This window comes from Pelophylax lessonae, assembly GCF_965119305.1.
Source record: "Pelophylax lessonae genome assembly, chromosome: 4".
In the NCBI taxonomy this organism is placed as follows: Eukaryota; Metazoa; Chordata; class Amphibia; order Anura; family Ranidae; genus Pelophylax; species Pelophylax lessonae.
This window is the reverse complement of record NC_138771.1, coordinates 263,216,060-263,231,813: the sequence shown is the minus strand read 5'-3', so window position 1 is coordinate 263,231,813 and position 15,754 is coordinate 263,216,060. Positions and strand designations below refer to the sequence as shown.

The window sequence follows — 15,754 nt, the reverse complement described above, 5'->3', positions numbered from 1 at the left end:
GAAAGCGTACATTTCTTGGTGTGAGTTGATTGGCGCTCATCCTCGATCCTTTTCTGTGGCTCGGATTTTAACCTTTATTCAACAGGGCATTGATCAGAAGTTGGCCTTGAGTACCATCAAGGGCCAGGTGTCTGCCTTTGCAATCTTCTTTCAGTGACCCCTAGCCACGCACCCTTTAGTTCGTACCTTCATTCAGGGGGTTTGACATGTGGCTCCACCTATAGATCTCTTGCCGCCATGGGATTTAAATTTAGTACTTTTGGTTCTCCAGAAAGCTCAATTTGAGAATATTGGGGAGATTCCCTTACCTACGTTATCTCATAATGTGCCATTCTTGGTGGCTATTACCTCGGCCCGCAGGGTATCGGAATTGGCGACATTATCCTGTCGCTGTCCCTATTTAGTGGTCCATAGGGATAAAGTGCTTCTTCATCCCTCATTCTTGCCCAAAGTTGTCTGACTTCCATTTGAATGAGGACTTTGTGTTGCCTTCCTTGTGTCCCAAGCCGGCTCATCCCAAGGAATTTGCTTTGCATACCTTGGATGTGGTTCATATGATTCAAGTGTATCTGGGAGCTACTGAGTCTTTTCGGACGTCAGACTCGCTTTTTGTGGTTATGGACCGACCAAGAAAAGGGCTGGCTGCTTCTTTGGCTAGTATCTCTAGATGGATCAGGCAGACAGTGATTCAGGCCTATTCCATTAAAGGTCAGGTTCCACCTTTCCCTGTCACGGCGCATTCTACTCAGGCGCTGAGTGCTTCTTGGGCCTTCGATCATCAGGCTTCAATATTGCAAGTTTGCAAGGCGGCCACTTGGTCGTCCGTGCATACCTTTACAAAATTCTATAAGGTAGATACTTTGGCATCTGGATTCTTCTTTGGCTGCAAAGTTTTGCAGGCTGCTGTGAAAGAGTTGCTGTTCCCTCTTGATGGGTGTTTTTTTCTTTAAACCTTTTATTTCCCGGAGTTCATGATGATTGACACACCCACCCCTCTATGGAGTTCTGATGCTTCTAATACTGCTTGCTACTAAACTGTTTACCTGGAGCAGATAGGGGGGGTGTTATATACCAGCGGAGGATGGCCCATGGGCGTAGCCAGATGTTTTGTTCTGCCTAGTCCTACTCCTGAAGGAGTCAATATAACCCACGAGTTGTGATTTATGGAGGACTGTGTCCATTGATTAACTCAGAGAAATGTATTTTACTGTAAGTAAAAAAATCCAATTTTTCTTGGGTTATGATACGCTTAGGGTTTAACATGCTGCCTATCACCAGGAAGATTTACCTGTGTTTTAAATGTGACCTCTTTAGCGTTGCTTCACACCAGAAAGCGTTGCGGGAAACCCACATTCCATTAGCATTTCCTGCACCACTTTCAATACGCACTGCACTCATGATCTGCAGCTGGTGTCAGTGCAAAGCTAATGACACCCCAAATGCAGGTTGCAAATGCAGTGCGGGTACAGAAGTACCGTGCAATCCAGTTGCTCTGTGTTTTGTAAAATGGTGCATTCACTGCTTTTGCTGCGGTTGGTGCGATTTCAGCCTATTCAAATGAATGGGCTGAAATTGCACTACACCTGAATTGCATGTAATTCGCACAGGAACATTTACTACTGCTTTCATTTTAATCAGAATGTATATTCTGTAAAATATCCATTGCATTCTTACAGTAAAATCCTCATGTTCTTTTATCACCCTGCATTGTTTTCTTTAATTATGTTTTGTGTTCATTATGAATTATTTCATTATGTGTTCTTTATGTAAGCTATTGTGTAGGTTTAACACTTCAATGTCATTTTTTAGGTGACATACAGCATGTTTGGTGCTTCAAGAAAGAAGTTTGTAGAAGGAGTCGAAAGTGACTACCATGACGAGAATATGTATTATAGCCAGTCATCGATGTTTCCGCATCGAACGGAAAAAGATGTACGTTGTGCCTTCTTTTTTATTTCCTATTTTTTTTTTTTTTTTTTTAAAACCTCATTTTATTTTGATGTAAACTATATATAATATGAAATTATTAGTATTTAAAATGTGTTATTATTATTTCCTTATGTTATTGAAAATACAAATAGTGATTTGTGTTCTAATTCTATCCTTCATAATTTTATTTTTTTTCCTTTCCCCTCTGTTCTTGCTTTTTAGATGCTGGCATCTCCATCACCATCCGCGTCGGGTCAGCTGTCCCAATTTGGGGCTAGTTTATACGGGCAACAAAGTAAGGGTTTTTTAATTCCTGTTTGCTTGGCATTAATTGACTGGATAATTTCTTCTAGCCTTACAGTACACCTATCTGTGCAAAATTCCTAAATCTTAACCATTTCTTAATTCAAAGATAAATCAAAGGGCTCATGTACACACAGTTTTTGTAGCTGCTTTTAAGGGTGCCTGGCATGGGTTTTTTATTTTTTTTTAATGCCTCTGAACTGTGTCCATGCGCACACAAACTTTCAGAGGAGTTTGGAGGCATTTAGGGGCAGTAAAAAGACTGCCTGTGCGTCCGGGAGCAGAGGCTGTTTGGCTGTAAAAAAAAAAATGCAAAACGCCAATAAACATGGCTTAATGCTGTAACAAGGGCATTTTAACATTTTAGGTATTGTTTTTATTGTAAAAACGCTATTCAAAAATGTGGTTGATAGCATGTTTTTAACTCTCTGCTTTTTCCTGACAGCAGCGCTGGCGTTTTTTAAACGTCCTGTGTGCATGACCCCTTAAAATAAAATGACATTTGTGACAATAAGACAAGGCACTTGCTCTATAATGCTTAGCTGCATGTTTTTTGAGCTGTGCCTGTGTTGCTTCAGTGTTGCTAATGCAGTGCCAGTGGGTGTGTGCCTGATGAGCGGTTCAGTAGCAACAGGGTAAGAAAGAGGAACTATATGCGGCTTAACACAAAAAGTTGCACCTGTGAATGGTGACATCACCTTCTGCCTATACTGACATGTTGATGGATACTGCCAATCTTTCTCATGGAAAGGCTTCCAATCAAAACAGGGGCATTGTTGTACTGTGTGCACTGTTGTCTGTGAAGAGGAAAGGATCGCAGCTACTCTCTACCAGCCTGGGTGAATAAACAAGGAGCTGCCTGCATCAAACCACACAAACTGTTGCATTTCGCCCCCCAGTGGCTTGGGTGAAATGCACCAGAGATGTGTGGTTTAGTGCAGACATGTAGGCTAAGGCTGCCGCTCCTTATTCTTCACCTGGGCTGGTCGTGGGTAGTGGTGATCCTTCACATTCACTAGCCCTCCATTGGCATCAGCATAAGCCTGCACCTCTTGTTCTGGGATATGCACAGGGATATACTTTCACATCAACTTTGAACAGCGCCAAAAGCAATATAACAGTGCACTTCTATTTAGTGAGTCCTTTTTTTTTTGTTTTGTAATTTACTATGAATGCATGTAGGGAATATTGCTTAGTGCCTTTCTGATTTCTGCAAAGAAACTTTTACCAATGACCATTGCCTGCAAAATCGAAGTCATTACTCCATTTTCTTGCCTATCTGTCCTCTCCCTTTCACACTACTTAAAACTGTACAATTCTAGACCCTCTCCTCTGATATCAAAGGTCATACACTGTCTGGATCTTACGGTTAGTTGATGGGCTTTTAGTGAATCTCATTCTACATATCGTGAACAACACAAGGTTCTGTCTTTGGCCCCCTATTTCTTTGTCATTTAAAGTTATTAGGGAAAAAGAAAACCTGCATGTTCACTTTTAGCTTCAGCAGGGGTGTGATACTGCAGCTGGCCCATGTTGGCACTGACACAGAGAAATGAGCGATCATATGCCTGCTGATTGCTCCATTTTTGGTCTTGTGGAGAACAGTGACTGTCGGTCACCATTCTCTGCTCTGCTCCTCCAGTGCTCAATTTAGAGGGGTGGGTGATGCTGGCTCTAGCTCTCAGCCACATGCTGAGAGCTGGAGCCAACTGTCTGCTGGGCACATCCCTACAATATGATTGGGGTCCTTCCAGAGCCTGGAACGACTCTGTGAAATCAGGTGACAGCAGGCTTTAGGCTGCTGTTGGCTGATTCTGGGTCCCAGAAGTGGTGTGCAAAAAAAAAAGCTTTACCCATACTTGTAGGGTCGGTTCTCACAGGAATGGACAGCTGCTGGCGTGCTGTACCTCTCCGGCAGCTGTCTATTCATGACTGTGGTAGGGGGCAGTGTGGTGCATGATTCAGCACATCACACACGGCTCCTTTTTTTTTTTTTTTGTACAAAATTTATTTGAAGTGTACAAAAGAACACTTAATTTTTGTCGCTGTACAGCAGCTCGATGCGCTGCACTTCTGTACAGTGGTGCCATGCGATTCTGTTCAATGCTCTACAATAAAATGCAGCATGTCTGCATTTTATATCCGCATGCTGCAGCTCTGTATTGTGGTGCAGTGTTAATGGGACACACAACAAGTTTTCTGTGTCCTTGTGGTGACAGGTGTATTGCAATGCAATAAATATGCCTGTCACCACACTGTGTGAATTCAGCCTTAAACCCATGGTCTCAACTAGCTGATTAGTAATTATCACTTCCAATATAATTTTTTTTAGTATGTAGAAAACTCAAATCTGTTTTTCTGCTTCCTCTCCGTTACTGTATCCTGTTTATCTATTTGTTTCTGCTTTAACTTTGTTTCACTTCCCTAAATGGATAAAACCAAACTTATACGATTTTGTTGCAACCTTACTATAAATCGTTAAAATAACGATATTGATAACCCCTTTATGACTCCATTTCCTCAAAGTTCTTGCCCGGGGCTAATAGTTCTGAGCTGTCAGGTCAAATTCACATCGCTCACAAACAATCTCCTGCTATCTATATCTACATCTAAAAAGTATAATTCATATCCATACCAACCTTCCTTACACATGATACAGCTAAAATGCAAGTGAAGGACCTCTTTGTATCTCTCTTGCAGCACTCTGTTACTAATTTGCCTTTCTTACTCCTTCTTTGCTGCTCCTTTAAGTAACCACCTTCACTAGTTGCCAACTTCTCAAAGTTCAGTTCAAACTTTTAATTCTAACCTACAAATATCTCTACATATAGCCCATCCATATATTTTATTAGATAATCAGGTACCATACCAAACTCTGCCTCCGCTCTGAATACAAACGTTTTATTTTCCACCTACCTAGTTGTCCACATCTGAGATCATCTCATGATCTTCTCCCTCATGTATTTCAGCACTCTCCAACTCTTGAAACCTTAGACACGGCCACCTTGCCCTTAAGAAGACACGGTTATTCCACACATTCAAACCTTTAGAAACACAAAGTGACAGTGCCTTTTAGGTTTACTCTACAAACCCACCTCTATAGACATGAATCACAGGCTTCATTGTTGTTTTCATTGGTAGATTACTTCTCATCTGGCAAGTCACAAACGATCATATATAGCTTGTGGTAAAATGTAAATTAAAACCCGCGCTATATATATATATATATATATATATATATATATATATATATTATATATACACACACACACACACACAGTGGGTACGGAAAGTATTCAGACCCCCTTAAATTTTTCACTCTTTGTTATATTGCAGCCATTTGCTAAAATCATTTAAGTTCATTCTTCTTCCTCATGAATGTATACATAGCACCCCATACTGACAGAAAAACACAGAATTGTTGACATTGTTGCAGATTTATTAAAAAAGAAAAACTGAAATATCACATGTTCCTAAGTATTCAGACCCTTTGCTCAGTATTTAGTAGAAGCCCCCTTTTGATCTAATACAGCCAGGAGTCTTTTTGGGAAAGATGCAACAAGTCTTTCACACCTGGATTTGGGGATCCTCTGCCATTCCTCCTTGCAGATCCTCTCCAGTTCTGTCAGGTTGGATGGTAAACGTTGGTGGACAGCCATTTTTAGGTCTCTCCAGAGATGCTCAATTGGGTTTAAGTCAGGGCTCTGGCTGGGCCATTCAAGAACAGTCACGGAGTTGTTGTGAAGCCACTCCTTCGTTATTTTAGCTGTGTGCTTAGGGTCATTGTCTTGTTGGAAGGTAAACCTTCGGCCCAGTCTGAAGTCCAGAGCACTCTGGAGAAGGTTTTTGTCCAGGATATCCCTGTACTTGGCCGCATTCATCTTTCCCTCGATTATAACCAGTCGTCCTGTCCCTGCAGCTGAAAAACACCCCCACAGCATGATGCTGCCACCACCATGCTTCACTGTTGGGACTGTATTGGACAGGTGATGAGCAGTGCCTGGTTTTCTCCACACATACCGCTTAGAATTAAGGCCAAAAAGTTCTATTTTGGTCTCATCAGACCAGAGAATCTTATTTCTCACCATCTTGGAGTCCTTCAGGTGTTTTTTTTAGCAAACTCCATGCAGGCTTTCATGTGTCTTACACTGAGGAGAGGCTTCCGTCGGGCCACTCTGCCATAAAGCCCCGACTGGTGGAGGGCTGCAGTGATGGTTGACTTTCTACAACTTTCTCCCATCTCCTGACTGCATCTCTGGAGCTCACCCACAGTGATCTTTGGGTTCTTCTTTACCTCTCACCAAGGCTCTTCTCCCCCGATAGCTCAGTTTGGCCGGACGGCCAGCTCTAGGAAGGGTTCTGGTCGTCCCAAACGTCTTCCATTTGAGGATTATGGAGGCCACTGTGCTCTTAGGAACCTTAAGTGCAGCAGAAATCTTTTTGTAACCTTGGCCAGATCTGTGCCTTGCCACAATTCTGTCTCTGAGCTCTTCAGGCAGTTCCTTTGACCTCATGATTCTCATTTGCTCTGACATGCATTGCGATCTGGAAGGTCTTATATAGACAGGTGTGTGGCTTTCCTAATCAAGTCCAATCAGTATAATCAAACACAGCTGGACTCAAATGAAGGTGTAGAACCATCTCAAGGATGATCAGAAGAAATGGAAAGCTAAAGCTAGGGAGTTAAATATATGAGTGTCACAGCAAAGGGTCTGAATACTTAGGACCATGTGATATTTCAGTTTTTCTTTTTTAATCTGCAACAATGTCAACAATTCTGTGTTTTTCTGTCAGTATGGGGTGCTATGTGTACATTCATGAGGAAGAAGAATGAACTTAAATGATTTTAGCAAATGGCTGCAATATAACAAAGTGAAAAATTTAAGGGGGTCTGAATACTTTCCGTACCCACTGTATGTGTGTATGTATGTGTGTGTGTGTGTGTGTGTGTGTGTGTGTGTGTACAGTGCCTTGCGAAAGTATTCGGCCACATTTCAGGCTTCAAACATAAAGATCTAAAACTGTAATTTTTTTTGTGAAGAATCAACAACTAGTGGGACACAATCATGAAGTGGAACGAAATTTATTGGATATTTCAAACTTTTTAACAAATAAAAAACTGAAAAATTGGGCATGCAAAATTATTCAGCCCCCTTAAGTTAATACTTTGTACAGCCACCTTTTGCTGCGATTACAGCTGTAAGTCGCTTGGGGTATGTCTCTATCAGTTTTGCACATCGAGAGACTGACATTTTTGCCCATTCCTCCTTGCAAAACAGCTTGAGCTCAGTGAGGTTGGATGGAGAGCGTTTGTGAACAGCAGTTTTCAGTTCTTTCCACAGATTCTCGATTGGATTCAGGTCTGGACTTTGACTTGGCCGTTCTAACACCTGGATATGTTTGTGAACCATTCCATTGTAGATTTTGCTTTTGGATCATTGTCTTGTTGGAAGACAAATCTCTGTCCCAGTCTCAGGTCTTTTGCAGACTCCATCAGGTTTTCTTCCAGAATGGTCCTGTATTTGGCTCCATCCCTCTTCCCATCAATTTTAACCATCTTCCCTGTCCCTGCTGAAGAAAAGCAGGCCCAAACCATGATGCTGCCACCACCATGTTTGACAGTGGGGATGGTGTGTTCAGGGTGATGAGCTGTGTTGCTTTTACGCCAAACATAACATTTTGCATTGTTGCCAAAACGTTTGATTTTGGTTTCATCTGACCAGAGCACCTTCTTCCACATATTTGGTGTGTCTCCCAGGTGGTTTGTGGCAAACTTTAAACGACACTTTTTATGGATATCTTTAAGAAATGGCTTTCTTCTTGCCACTCTTCCATAAAGGCCAGATTTATGCATTATACTACTGATTGTTGTCCAATGAACAGTCTCCCACCTCAGCTGTAGATCTCTGCAGTTCATCCAGAGTGATCATGGGCCTCTTGGCTGCATCTCTGATCAGTCTTCTCCTTGTATGAGCTGAAAGTTTAGAGGGACGGCCAGGTCTGCGTAGATTTGCAGTGGTCTGATACTCCTACCATTTCAATATTATCGCTTGCACAGTGCTTCTTGGGATGTTTAAAGCTTGGGAAATCTTTTTGTATCCAAATCCGGCTTTAAACTTCTCCACAACAGTATCTCGGACCTGCCTGGTGTGTTCCTTGTTCTTCATGATGCTCTCTGCGCTTTAAACGGACCTCTGAGACTATCACAGTGCAGGTGCATTTATACGGAGACTTGATTACACACAGGTGGATTCTATTTATCATCATTAGTTATTTAAGTCAACATTGGATCATTCCGAGACCCTCACTGAACTTCTGGAGAGAGTTTGCTGCACTGAAAGTAAAGGGGCTGAATAATTTTGCACGCCCAATTTTTCAGTTTTTTATTTGTTAACAAAGTTTGAAATATCCAATACATTTCATTCCACTTCATGATTGTGTCCCACTTGTTGATTCTTCACAAAAATTTACCGTTTTATGTCTTTATGTTTTGAAGCCTGAAATGTGGCAAAAGGTTGCAAAGTTCAATGGGGCCGAATACTTTTGCAAGGCACTGTATATCATATACAGCTTACTCACTTCTCTTGCAAGCTTATACAGGTAGGGCCTTGTTACTGTTACATTGTGCTAACTCTATACTGCTCTTTGGAACCTCTATAACGTATTTTATCACCTGTACTAGCCCCTTCCCCATGTTCGGTTTTATCATTTTGTAATTACCAAGGGTGCTTTAAAAAGATAGATTTTAGAGAGCTTTGCGCTATAGCTGCTTCAAGCGTAACTCCACTTTTGTGTAGAAAAAAACATTCCTATCTGGGTGATCTATGTACATTTCAAGGATTTTAACAAACTTTGTTGCAGATTCCTACCTTTTGTTGTTCTGAAGAAATCATTGTTCCTTTTTGCCTCTGTACTGAGTGGGTCAAATGGCGAGTGGTTGCATAATTATCTTGTCAGCTGTGGCAGCTGCTGGGAACTAATGAGGAAATATGCTGGGTTTGCTCCCCTTTAGACGTGTTCCTATTGGGAGTATCTCACCAAAAATGACATTTCTCTGTCGCTCATTGACAGACGTAGTCCTCCTTGATTAATATCAACTCGGGTTATACTGCCCTCTACAGGAGTAGGACTAGACAGGAAAGAAAACGTTCTGGCCACACCTTAGGGGCAGTCCCAGAGGGTATATCCTCTCCCTCTCTGCTATAGCAAATCAGTTTTTTTCTGTCTAGTTAGGAGTAAGGACCTAAGTTCCTTGCTGGGATCTCTGGTCCTGGCAAGATTTTTTAGAAATACTTTTTTAGGCAGCTTTTTTTCTCCAGTGTTCCTGTGAGATCTTCAAGCAAGTACGCTGAAACTGGGCGACGGGCTGGATGTTGAGATCCAGTGGTCACCCCAGTTCAGCCTGCGAGCGCGTGCAGGCCCTAGCTCCGCGCTGGGTCGGCCGCGACATAGTCCCACTGGACGGGGACTGACCCTGCGAGTTAAACGTCTCGTCTGGACGCCAATGACCACAGAGTCACGGCGTCCACATTGGTCGACAGCCCCCCCACTCCGGTGGAGAGGGGTTCTGTCAGGAGTTGGCGCCCGCCTAGTTCCGGTATGGTGAGTAAAATGTTCCCCCTCTCCCCCTGTCGGGTTTGTTGGTGGACACGGGCCCCTCTCTGGGATGGATGGACGTGATCCGGACAGGTGTCATTAATCCCCCTCTTAAAAAAGCTTGGTTTGGGAGCTGACTATCTATAGTCACTATATGACACTATAAGGGAGATACTGAAGAGTGGCAGACTGCTAAAAGGCATTACTATTAAGGTATAGAGGTGTCTTACCTGACATATGTATATACAGCGATGCCTATGCCTGGATTACCGCATCCGCAGGTCCCCATCCTTACATAAAGCCGGTCACCTCCGCAGGCCGCACAGACTCCCGTAGGCCTCACAGGCCGAGGATTACCTCCCGCAGGCTGCACAGCCTCCCGCAGGCCTCACAGGCCGAGCGCATACCTCCCGCAGGCCGCACAGGCCGAGCGCATACCTCCCGCAGGCCGCTGCTACCTTGCAAACCGCCGCTATCCTCCACAGGCCGCCGCCATTTTCTTGCAGATCGCACGGGGCCGCCATTTTGGCGTAGCCTCGTGTCTCTAGCATGGGGGCGGCCATGTTTGAGGTGACCAAACACCTCGAGGAGCAATTGGGAGGCGCCGAAAGGCGTGTAAAGGGGCGGAGCCACCTCCTTTACCCGGGAAAGCAAGCCCAAGACTTCCTGTCTGTAACAGACAGTGCTGGAAACAGGTTGTATAGAAACTTCTGAGCATCAGGTGGTGAGCCTTGGGGTCTCTCTCTCTCTCTCTCTCTCTCTCTCTCTCTCTCTCTCTCTCTCTCTCTCTCTCTGTGTAGGGGTCCAAAAGCAGGTAACACTGAGGGGCGCTGCTGCGCTGGGGGACTGATTACAATTAATTTTTTCTGGCAAGTGTCTTGTATAATCATGGACCCTGCCGCACATGTATCCCCACCTGATCCCCTCGAGGTGGCCGCAGGACCCTCCAGTGCCTCAAAGAGTATGGATGCATTTACAGCAGTTTTGGAGTCTTTGGTATCCCAGGTGGAGATGGCCTGTCAGGGACGGGGGTCAAGAAAGCGACCCCCGCCTACCCCTATTTCATCTGATACTTCAGATTCTGAGATGGTCATTGCAGCTGCAGGTCCCTCTGCAGGGGCTGTTGTCTCAGGTAATGTTCCCTCAGATAGTGAGGAGGGCGGTTCTACCTCTGCCATAGCACAAGAAGAAGCATTGGTGGACGCACTAGTTGTGTCTGTCCGGGAAACCTTAAGACTTGAGGTTATACCGGCAGAAGTAACCGAGATGGAAATTCCCTTTGGTACTAGTAAGCCTACCAAGACGGCGAAAGTTTTTCCCTTACCCAAATGTTTTGGTAATAAGATTAAAGAGGAATGGGATCATCCGAAACGAATCCTTACTATTTCCAAACGCATTGCTAGACGCTATCCATTTGAGGAATCCCTCATTAAAAAATGGACGGTACCACCAGTGGTGGATCCACCGATTTCCAGACTAAATAAAGCCACTGTTATCCTGTTGGGAGGACGCTCCGTCCTTTAAGGATCCGGTGGATCGGAAAGTGGAAGCGGAATCCCGCACTGTTTTTTCCCTGATAGGGTCATCCTTTAGACCAGTGGTTGCCATTGGTTTAGTTTCACAAACATTGACAGAATGGGCAAAATTGTTATGCCATGACCTAAAGGGGAGAAGTATCCCCCAGGCAGCGTCTGATTTGATGGAACAAATTATACAAGGACTACAGTTCGTCTGTGACCCAGCCCTGGATGCCACTCCCTTGTTAGCGCATGCATCTATGTCAGCAGTAGTCCTCAGACGTGTGCTGTGGTTAAAGTGTTGGTCGGCGGATCAAGGTTCCAAGAAAGCTTTGGCGAATCTCCCTTTTCAGGGGGATCGCCTATTTGGGGCCACCCTAGATGAGATCATAAAGGATGTCACTGGGGGCAAGAGCACTTTTTTGCCGCAGGCTGCTAAAGCTAAAGGACCTCGTAACAGGCGTGGACCTTTCTTTTCCACTCATAAAAGGTTCGTTCGCTCCGCTGGGGCGAGCGGGAAGGGCAAAGCCCCTTCAGGAGGTTACAAAAGGCACTGGTCGGGTAAACAAAAGGCTGACTCAGCCAAACCTGAAGATAAGGCTAATACAGCCTGAAGGTGCGCCCCCACCCGGCTCAGGGGTGGGGGGGATGTCTTCACCGGTGTTCAGATCCACAGCTTTCCTGAATCCCGGACTAAAGGGTTCAGGAGATCATGCGATCAGGATACAGGATCGAGTGTCGATCACTGCTACCGGTGCGATTCTTCCCTTCCAACATTTAGATGCTACAGGGAGCGGTAATTCCCGTTCACTGAGCAGATCATTTTCTTTACCTTTTCCAAAGATCATTCCCAGTTCCCTCCAGGAATCGGATCCAGTTGAGCGAGCGGACCAAGGAGTCTCTGGTCCGGTGACTTCGGTCTATAATGCTCAACCAAGATAAGTCGCCACTTCTGATAGGAATCAAGTTTCTGATAAATGTGTGGGAACCGAGAACGATCAGACTTTGTCGGATTGCCTGGACCAAGCAGCTCTAGGGCAGGCCGGTTCGGATCCAGTCAGACAATATCATGGTGATGACTTTGGTCGATCACCAAGGATTTCACCATCTGTGTCTTCATTAGAGCATCCCGGAGGTGGATCTGTTGGCATATCGACTCAACAGGAAGGCGCAGAGGCTGGCAACGCGCGCCCGCGATCCTCTAGCGGACGCAGCAGACGCGCTGAACGGCCCTTAGGGGCAGTATCAGCCACCATATGTCTTCCCCCCCCCTCTCAAGTTGCTGCTGAGATTTCTCCACAGGATAGAGGTGGATGGAACTCCAGTTATCCTGGAAATTCCGGGCTGGCCTCGTCAAGCCGGGTACGCCGACTTGGACAGGCTAGTCGCGGACGCTCCTTGGAGACTTCCTCTCAGGGAGGATCGGCGGTCTCAAGGACCGATCTTCCATCGTGCTTTACAGTCGCTGGTTTTAATGGCCTGTCCATTGAGACCCAGGTACTGAAGGACAGAGGGTTGTCAGCTTCAGTTATTCCTACTCTAATCAAAGCAAGGAAAGCGACTTCCAGCAAAGTCGATTATCGCACATGGAAGACTTATATTGCGTGGTGTGAATCTTTGGGATTTCCCCCACGTACCTATTTGGTGACCCGAATTTTGGCTTTTCTGCAAAAGGGGGTTGAGCAGAAACTATCCTTGAGCACTATCAAGGGTCAGGTTTCAACGTTGGCAATCTTCTTTCAGAAGCCTCTGGCTACCCATTCCTTGGTGAGAAATTTCATCCAGGGGGTGCGGCACTTGGCTCCGCCAGTGCGCGCGCCCTTTCCGCCCTGGGATCTTAATTTTGGTTTTGTCGGTTCTGCAAAAACCTCCCTTTGAAAATATCAGGGAGATTCCCTTGCTTACATTATCCCAGAAGGTGGCCTTCGTGGTGGCTATTACTTCTGCACGCAGGGTGTCAGAACTGGCGGCATTATCATATCTAGTGGTTCATAGGGATAAGGTAGTTCTTCATCCGAAGCCATCCTTTCTTCCTAAGGTGGTTTCAGATTTTCATCTGAATGAAGATATTGTGCTACCTTCCTTGTGTCCTAAGCCCAATCATCCTCGGGAATGTGCGTTGCATTCCCTGGATGTAGTTCGGGCAATCAGGGTATACCTGAAGACTACGGAATCGTTCCGTAAGACGGATTCACTTTTTGTGATCACGGATGGCCCCAGAAAGGGGTTGCCTGCATCTGCCGCGACTATCTCCAAATGGATTAGACAGACGGTGGTACAGGCTTATTCTATTAAGGGTCGGAATCCTCCGTTCCCTGTTAAGGCGCACTCCACTCGAGCGCTCAGTACTTCCTGGGCCTACCGCCATCAGGCGTCAGTGGTCCAGGTTTGCAAGGCGGCTACCTGGTCCTCGGTGCATACCTTTACAAAATTTTATAAAGTTGATGTGATGGCATCGTCAGATGCCTCTTTTGGCCGCAAAGTTTTGCAGGCCGCAATTTGAGGAGACCGGTGGTCTACCTCGAGGGTTTTTTTCCATTGGAATTTCAGTTGAGTCTCATCTTTTGATTGATGAGCCTTTAAAACTTCTAGTTGGCACCCGTTGGGCCTTCTAGATTGGATTTTGATTTCCATTTTCCCACCCCTCATTTGTGGCACTGCTTTGGGACATCCCCGAGTTGATATTAATCAAGGAGGACTACGTCTGTCAATGAGCGACAGAGAAAAATTGATTTTTGTAAGATCTTACCGTAAAATCCTTTTCTCTTAAGCTCATTGACAAACGTAGTACCCGCCCCTCTGTTTTTGAGTTGGGTTGGGTTAAATTCTCTAAACACTGCTTTGTGACATAACTGATTTGCTTTAGCAGAGAGGGAGAGGATATACCCTCTGGGACTGCCCCTAAGGTGTGGCCAAAACGTTTTCTTTCCTGTCTAGTCCTACTCCTCTAGAGGGCAGTATAACCCGAGTTGATATTAATCAAGGAGGACTACATCTGTCATTGAGCTTCAGAGAAAAGGATTTTACGGTAAGATCTTACAAAAATCCATTTTTTTGTTGCAGGGGATGCCAGAAATCTGACTTGTATCTTAGGCAGACTTCTGGGAAAATTGGTGAGCCAATCACACAAGCAGGAAATTATGTTTCTGGGGTGTGGTCAGTACACATTCTGTGTACAGAACACCTCCAGGTAGCCATATTGCAATGCATTTTCAGAAAATTACAGTGGCTGCAGATTGAAAAGGAAAGGTAATTTAATTTTTAATAACATTCAATTACAATATGACTTGTGTCGCAATTGTATACCCTATATTGTTTTTTCTTTATTTGCTATTTTCTTTCCCCATGAAAGGGGAGTTACCCTTTCAACCTGCATCAGTCATTGTTCTTTTGGTTACCAGTAATTCAAATCTTTTAACTCCTCAAGCGATCAACTCTTCAGTACATTTGTTTTATTAAAAACAATGCCTGCATCAGCCCAGTTATGTTTCTGTCAATTTTTATTTTTTTTAAATATGGATTATAAATGTCTCAAATATGTCTCGCCTTTTAAAATTATCAGAATTTCTCAACCCATCAGACTGCATTCCTCATTAGTTCCGTCCTTCTTTTTAAAATTGGTTTCAATATTAGTGGAAAATTTTCAATATGGTCTACATTCAATCAGAACATTAACATGGTTATTTCATCAAACACTTGGATCAATATGTTCATGGCCTGCATTAAAGATCTAAACCAAGGTCTTCACTTGGCAGTGCTTTTTCAAGTCCCCAGGGTACATTTTTTTTTTTTTTTTTTTGTCTCTGGAAATCAAAATGTAATAGTTTTAATTCTATTCTATGACCAGGAATATGTTCTTGATGTGACTGATACAAATTCCTCCAGCAATTTTGCGTGTAACTATCTTGTTTATCTTAAATATTATTAAATCTGATAGTCTTTAGGAATAGCTGAAGGCATGTATGCATCACCTTTACACTGCAGAAACCAAGTGACAGTTATATTTGTGTGCTGCCAAATAATACATTTGAATTATGTTCCTTTCTACAGGTGCACTAGGCCTTCCAATGAGGGGGATGAGCAACAATACTCCTCAACTAAATCGCAGCTTATCACAAGGCACTCAGTTACCAAACCATGTAACGCCAACCACAGGGGTACCAACAATGTCACTTCATACGCCGCCATCTCCGAGCAGGTAAATTGTTGTAGTGTTTGTTTTTTTTTTTTTGTTTTTTATTTTTAATCAGAGCTTATTCCTATTCTTCTTAACTTCCTGTTTGTCCACTTAAAGATTTAAAATATCCATTGATTAAGTGGGTAATGCATTATAGTACCATGCGATCCAAATTAGATAATTTCTAATAAATTAAGGCAGCGGTAATCCACCTTTGTTGACCTTGCCACGG

General features: G+C 44.1%; 1 protein-coding gene across 4 annotated transcripts in view; it reads left to right on the top strand.

The window, feature by feature from the left end:
- Positions 1 to 15,754, top strand: part of CNOT2 (CCR4-NOT transcription complex subunit 2) — a 186,568-nt gene that overhangs the window by 57,167 nt on the left and 113,647 nt on the right. For all 4 annotated transcript variants that reach the window (XM_082256076.1, XM_082256079.1, XM_082256078.1 and 1 more), the window contains exons 2-4: positions 1,810 to 1,932; positions 2,152 to 2,224; positions 15,396 to 15,543. In XM_082256076.1, coding sequence (XP_082112202.1) covers positions 1,810 to 1,932; positions 2,152 to 2,224; positions 15,396 to 15,543 — 344 coding nt within the window. The remainder of the gene's footprint in view (positions 1 to 1,809; positions 1,933 to 2,151; positions 2,225 to 15,395; positions 15,544 to 15,754) is intronic.